The sequence below is a fragment of the Macaca fascicularis genome, chromosome 12 (assembly GCF_037993035.2).
Source record: "Macaca fascicularis isolate 582-1 chromosome 12, T2T-MFA8v1.1".
Lineage (NCBI taxonomy): Eukaryota > Metazoa > Chordata > Mammalia > Primates > Cercopithecidae > Macaca > Macaca fascicularis.
Genome location: NC_088386.1, coordinates 118,588,634 through 118,595,867, shown reverse-complemented (window position 1 = coordinate 118,595,867; position 7,234 = coordinate 118,588,634). Strand labels below are relative to the sequence as shown.

General features: G+C 44.7%; 1 protein-coding gene across 2 annotated transcripts in view; it reads left to right on the top strand.

Moving 5' to 3' along the window:
* Positions 1 to 1,878: 1,878 nt before the first annotated feature.
* Positions 1,879 to 7,234, top strand: part of FARSB (phenylalanyl-tRNA synthetase subunit beta) — an 81,357-nt gene continuing 76,001 nt past the window's right edge. For both annotated transcript variants that reach the window (XM_005574427.4, XM_005574426.4), the window contains exon 1: positions 1,879 to 1,955. Coding sequence is in view for 1 of the 2 variants with exons in the window: in XM_005574426.4 (XP_005574483.3) it covers positions 1,898 to 1,955 (58 nt within the window). In the remaining variant the exon portion in view is untranslated. The remainder of the gene's footprint in view (positions 1,956 to 7,234) is intronic.

Here is a 7,234-nt window from a genome sequence, read left to right as displayed (position 1 = left end):
TTGTTGTTATTGTTTTTGAGACAGAGTCTTACTCTGTCACCCAGGCTGGAGTGTAGTGGCATGATCTTGGCTCACTGCAACCTCTGCCTCCTGGGTTAAAGTGATCCTCAGTCCTCAGTCTCTCCAGTAGCTGGGATTACAAGTGCCTGCTACCACACCCAGCTAATTTTTGTAATTTTAGTAGAGATGGGGTTTTATCATGTTGGCCAGGCTGGTTTCGAACTCTTGACCTCAAGTGATCTGCCCACTTCAGCCTCCCAAAGTGTTGGGATTACAAGTGTGAGCCATCGTGCCTGGCACTAGTCCTTTGCTTATTAATTGAGCACGAAGCACCAATTTTAGGTGGAAAACTGTATTTTGCATTGGGCATGTTTGCCATTTATGGGGTGTTGCCAATCTGTTATGTTGGTCATTGGGAAGGGACTGCCTTCCCATGGAAGGCAGCTAATACTGTGTAGTGAAAAACTGCTTGATTAGTAGTTAGAGTGTCCTACATCTGGCTCAGCTTTTGTCTCCTCATGTGAAGGACCTTGGAAGAAGCCCTCACTCACTGTACAGTAGAAAGGATTAGGGCAAGTCTCCCCCTGGAAATGCCAGGTTGTGCCTTAGTTTCATTACTGGTAAAACAGGGATAATGGTACCTACCTTGATATATTAGTTTCCCTTGGCTGCTGAAACAAATTACCACAAACTTGCTGACTTAAACCAAAAATTTATGCTCTCATAGTTCTGGAGGCCAGAAACCCAAAATCAGTTTCACTGGGCCCAAACCAGCATGTATTACACGGCTGCCCCATAGGCTGGGCGTGAATCTGTCCTTGTCTCTGTTTATTTCAGGGGTACATGTGCAGGATGTGAAGGTTTGTTACATAGGTAAACGTATGCCATGGTGGTTTGCTGCACAGATCATCCCATCACCTAAGTATTAAGCCCAGCATCTATTAGCTATTTTTGATGCTCCCCACTCCTCCACCCCCTCACTCCCAGAGTGTGCTTGTCTCTTTGTTTCTGGTGGCTGCTGGCATCCTTGGGTTGTGGCTGCCACTGTGGCTACATCGTCTCTCTCTACCTCCCTTTTATGTTTTTATGAGGATACTGTGATTCCATTCAGGGTCCGTCTTTAGAATCCAGGATAATAATCTTTATCTCAAAATCCTTAATCTGCAAAGGCGCTGTTTCTATATAAAGTTACATTTAGAGGTTGCAGGGATTAGGGTCTGATACTACTGGGGGCCGTTATTCAGCCTACTACACTCAGGGTCGTTTTAAGGAGGAAGGCTGAGCACAGCCCACTGACAGCAGAGAGCACTGAGCAAATAGACTAAAAAGGAGGTCTCTTACAAAGACTCCCTTATAGGGCTGCCGTAAAGTTCAAAAGAAACACAGGTATATCACTTATACGAGTATAGGAGAGATTAAAGAATGAAGTAAAAACTGAGGTCTGTTAACAGCCCCTCTTCCGCCGCCAGGAGTTGCACACCTTTCTCTGCAGGAAGCCTTGAACCGTCTCCTCTCGCCTTTCCACCACCTCCAGGCAAGATTTCCCACGTGGAGGCCCCGCCCCCTCCCTGACGCGCCCCTCTCTCCGCCCTGCCTTTAGCGCGCTGGAAGCATCCGGGACTTCAGGGACAGTACGTTACAATGCCTGACAAATCCTAGCCAGTGCTATCAAATTATATGTCTCTTACAGGTTTTTAAGCTATTAGTCCCATAAAGATACATTTAGCCAGCGAGGTAATGGCAAGATGAGTGTTTTTAGGTTAAAATAAGAACTGGAACTGTTGGCAGCAGAATGGCGATATTCAAGACAGCTCGCACAAGAAGAGGCGGGTCCTACGCGCCTCGCTAGGGAATCCCGGGTCAGCTCGCCGCGCAGGCGCAGTGAGTTCGACTCGCCATGCCGACTGTCAGCGTGAAGCGTGATCTGCTCTTCCAAGCCCTGGGCCGTACCTACAGTGAGTGCCGGCCCTATACATTGGGCCCTACGCCTCTTCTTGGAGGCTGGGCCTCCCTCCTAAAGGGCATTGTGGTGACATTCATGTCTTCCTGAAGGTTTTGGCCCCGGGAGGCCGGGGTTTATACTGGAGGGCCGATGATGGTGGCGGTCCGACTGGGCTGTGGTAGCCTCGGAACCGGCATCGCAGGGGTGCCACTGCTCGTGCCCGGCTCGCCGTGTCATTCATTCAGCGATCTGCCATCGAGTGCCTACAGCGTGCCTGGCACCGACATCCAAGCCAGGGGATAGAACAGGAAGGAAACCCGGGGTTGTATCCCGAGCGTAGCCAGTTCATTGCAATAAGAGCGCTGTGGGAACTCAGTTTATAAAGGGGTAGGAGGAGAGAGTTGTGCAGCGGGATGGAGAAAGGCATTCCATCTGTCTTCGTCTTATTAATGTTTCCTGAGCGCCTGTTATGTGTCAGGCACTGTTCGAAGAGCTTAGGACTAGGGCTGTGCACATGACACGTCAGGTCCACGTTCTGTCTGATGGAGGCAGACAATTAACCAGCACATTAATAAAATGATTTCGGATAATGTTAAATGCCATCAAGGAAAGAAGAGGTGTTGTGCCAAGAACAACTTTAGATAGGGTGGTAACATTTGATCTGAGACCTGGATGAGGAGTATTCAGTGGGCGTAGACTTCATTCTACATTTCATCTTTTATTCAGTTCTAAAAACACAACCATTGCAAAAAGGAGGGAGATATTAAGTGCAGTTATCAGTTACCTCACAGCCGTAGCAGGTGCCCCACCCTTTTTGTTTTTTTTTGAGAAGGAGTTTCGGTCTGTCGCCCAGGCTGGAGTGCAGTGGCACTATCTCGGCTGACTGCAACCTCCGCCACCCGGTTCAAGCAATTCTCTGCCTCAGCTTCCCGAGTAGCTGGGATTACAGGCGCCTGCCATCACGCCCGGCTGATTTTTTTTTTGTATTTTTAGAGAGACCGGGTTTCACCATCTTGGCCAGGCTGGTCTTGAACTCCTGACCTCGTGATCCGCCAGCCGCGGCCTCCCAAAATGCTGAGATTACAGGCGTGAGCCACCGCACGCGGCCCCCACCCCATAATTTTTAGCTTGTATAAAGACTGTACCAACTGGTTTGTGAGAGCTGTTTTTTTCTTTTTAGCGCTCAGTGTGATAACAAAGGCCTAACTGGTTTAATGACAGCCACCGCTTTCCAAAATAAGATATTACTGCTACTGTGAAAATAAAACTGGCTTTTAAAAATCTTTCCTAAGCGTGTACTTTTAGATAGTACCTATTCTCAATGTGATATTCTTCGTAAGTTCTGCCATAAGTCCCTGAAAGTAAAGGAAATACAAGGGTATTGTATTACTCTTACCCTTTGTACTTGTCTCTAATCGCCTAATCGCTTTATTTTATAATGAGCTTATTTATATTTCTTACCTGACCTTCTAAACCATATTCTCACTAATGGGATGTGGTACAGGTTGCTAATTCCTGATCCAAAATGCTTGAGACCAGAAGCGTCTTGGATTTTGGATTTGGGGATATTTGCATGTACATAATGAGATATTTTGGGGGTGGGACCCAAGTCTAAACATGAAATTGATTTATATTTCATATGCACCTTATATGCATAGCCTGAAGTTAATTTTATGGAATACTTTAAATACTTTTTTTTGCATGAAACAAGGTTTTGACTGTGTTTTTGACAAGTCACATGGAGTCAGGTGTGGAATTTTCCACTTGTGGCATCCTGTCTACACTTTAAGGTTTTGGGTTTTGGAGCATGTCAGATTTCAGATTTTTGAATTAGGAATGCTCTATCTGTATACCTGAATTGCCTAAGATGGTAGGTGGCAAATATTTGTTCAAAACATCTACAATCCGTTCCCATCCCAGTCTCCATTTCTAGGGAGGTAAGAAATAATCCAGATTTTTAAAAATGGTGAGATTTATAACCTATTTACTGTCATCTGATGTTTCAACATATTCTGTCCCCTTCCCTTTTTTTTTTTCATATTGTCAGTGATCAATTAAGATTGATTTTTTTCACAAATATGTGTTTGTTAGGTACTGAATCTTTTAAGGGCCAGGTTCATGGCTGATGCTTGTAATCACAGCACTTTGGGAGGACGAGGTGGGCAGACTGCTTGAGCTCAGGAGTTGGAGACCAGACTGGGCAACATGGCAAAACCCTGTCTCTACAAAAAGTAGCTGGGTGTGGTGGTGTGTACCTGTAGTCCCAGCTACTCGGGAGCCTGTGGCCGGAGGATCACTTGAACCAAGTAGGTCAAGGCTGTTGTGAGTGGTGATAAAGCCACTGCATTCCAGCCCCGGCCACAAAGTGAGACCCTGTCTCAGAAAAAAAAAAAAAAAAATTGGTCAAGAGAATTGATGTTATTTTTGAGATGTACTTTCGAGAGGTCAGAAATGATACTCCTCATTAGTTTACGTTTATTGTGTTCTTTCTTGAAACTGTTAACTGGGTTGAGGTCAGAACTGGAAAAGCATGTTCAGCAAAGCATGTGGTTTCCAAGTAGTATGGATACATCTTGTTTCTTACCTTTTTTTTTTTCCCCAGTCTTCCTCTTTTTTTCTTGTTTTTCACACTTTTAAAATCCACGTTCTCTCTCTTTAGTCCCTCCAAGGGTTGCTTTCTATTTGAAATTTCATTGTTTCTACCAGTCCCCACCTTCCTTTTTACCTCCTCTTTGCTTAGCAAGGATATTTCTCTTTCAAGCTGTTTGCCATTTTGGTTGTTTTGCTGATCTGACTCCTTTGGAGCAGGTTTGTCTCCTTAGTCTACCTTTTCTTTTTTTTTTTTTTTTTTGAGACGGAGTCTCACTCTGTCCCCCTTGCTGGAGTGCAGTGGCCAGATCTCAGCTCACTGCAAGCTCCGCCTCCTGGGTTCAGGCCATTCTCCTGCCTCAGCCTCCCGAGTAGCTGGGACTACAGGCGCCCGCCACCTCGCCCAGCTAGTTTTTTTGTATTTTTTAGTAGAGACGGGGTTTCACTGCGTTAGCCAGGATGGTCTCGATCTCCTGACCTCGTGATCCACCCGTCTCGGCCTCCCAAAGTGCTGGGATTACAGGCTTGAGCCACCGCGCCCGGCCTAGTCTACCTTTTCAATTGACTTTCTGTACAGATGGTTTCCTCTTGCCACTCCTTTTCTTGTTAACTGATTTATTATCATTGCTCTTCAATTATAGTCCTGTTCTGGCATGGTGTAATAGCTGGCAGTAGTGACAGAGCCTTCTGTGTATATCATATACACCCCTAAGGTATGGTTACTTGATGTGTCATTTTGTTAGAGGAAATTACTAATCACGATTTTATTGTTGATTTTTCTTTGTATCGAAACCCATGAAATACAGGGTTTTTTAATGCAGGGTTTTATTATTCCTGAAAGGAATAAAACATACGATAATTAGGATTCAGCATATTTTAATAGTTCTGTACCATTTAGTTATCTATTACTGCGTACTAAATTATCCCAAAGTTTAGCATCTTAAAGCAGCTCTCATTTGTTACATAGTTTCTGAGGGTCAGGAATTGGGTACTGACTTAGCTGGGTGGTTTTTGCTCTGGATCTTTTACCAGATTACAGTCAAGGTATTTGCCAGATCCGTAGTCATGTCAAGGCCTAACAGTCTGGAGAAACTGCTTTCAGGTTCATTCAAGTGGTTGTTGGCAAACCTCAGTTCCTTGCTGACTTTTGGCCAGGGGCTTTAGTTCCTCCCACCTTATCCTCTCCACAGGACTACTTAGAACATGTTAGCTTGTTTGCCCCAGATGGAGAGGTCCAAGAGAGTGCTGAGGATAGATGCCTGTTTTCAATAACAACTCAGAAGTGATATACTAGCCCTTCTCATATTCTCTTGGTCACAGACCAATCCTAGCACAATGTGGAAGGGAACTGTGCAAGGGTGTGAATACCAGGAGGCCGGTATTATTGGAGGCCATCTTGGAGGCTGACTACCACCATTCCCCCTCTAACCTCCACTGATTCAGGTGCCTCCCATATGAAAATATACTCACCCCCTCCCAAAGCCCTCAGAAGTGCCATCCCATTACAGCAGCAGCTCAGAATCTAGAATCTCATCATCTAAATCAGGACCAGATGTGGATGTGGCGGCTTGGGTGTAGTTCCTTCAGTATGGCTTCTTTAGTACACTCTTGGCCTGAGAGACTCGAGAGACCAGTTATCTGCCCCACATACACCTAACACACAGTGGTGGGATGGGCATAGGGTAACTCCTGTAGCCCTTCCTCTTCAAAGGGGCGGAAATGGGAGACACAAAGGAGTCATTGGTCCATGGCAATTCTGAAATCAAGTGGCAAATGTTGGATGTTCTTGATTAGGTCTGAAAGCCTGGGATAATTCTCCATGGCTGTCTGCCCTGCCCTCTAGGCTCTTGGTTTCCACCCCTCTGAGTGATCCCTAGAAAGCATGTGCTTCACAGCTGGTTGGTTTTCTCAGTCTACTTACTGCTAATAGAATTTTGAGAGTTCAAAGACTTCATTTTATTCTATTTCTATCCCTTTCAATTCTAGCTGGCAATGCTTCTGCATATGTATTTCTTCTAAAAACTTTGAGGGTCTTTGGTGCATGTTACTGGCTTCCATTTTATTAGTCAAAAGCCACACCACCTACACATCTCTGAAATATATTGAGTTTCTGCTGATAACAGTGCTCTTAATTAAGCCCTATTGTGTGATTAATTGGATTTATGAGGTATATTCTTTATAATTTTTTATAGCACCCTTTGTTGGAATGATTAGCGCCTTTGATCTTTCTGGGTCTTAAGATTTTACGGTCATACTCTTGATTTTATCTTTGGACCATATTTTCCTGGCAGTGCCTTGGATTTTGGTCTTTCCTCAATTTTAGCATTGTTTCACATCTGGAGAAGATGAGAATTTTAAAAATCCCCAACATCCTGGCTCATTTTTGTTTAACAGCCTTTCTTTTAGCTTATCTCTTTTTTTCACATAAGCACAAGAAAAACCCAGGTGGCACTTTGAACACTGGTTGGAAATCTTCTTAGTTACATCACCCCATTGACTTTTACAGTCCAGATAAATGCAGGGAATGGTGTTGCTAAGCCTTCTGCCTCTGCTTAACCAGGATTCCTCCTCTTCCATTTTCTGATAACAGTACCTCACTTTCCTCCATGTCCTCACTTGTATCCTTCCCAGAGACTATGAGGCTTCTTTCTTTAGGTTTTCATTTACGCTCCTCAAAGCCCACCGCTTGGTTCCAAAGCCATT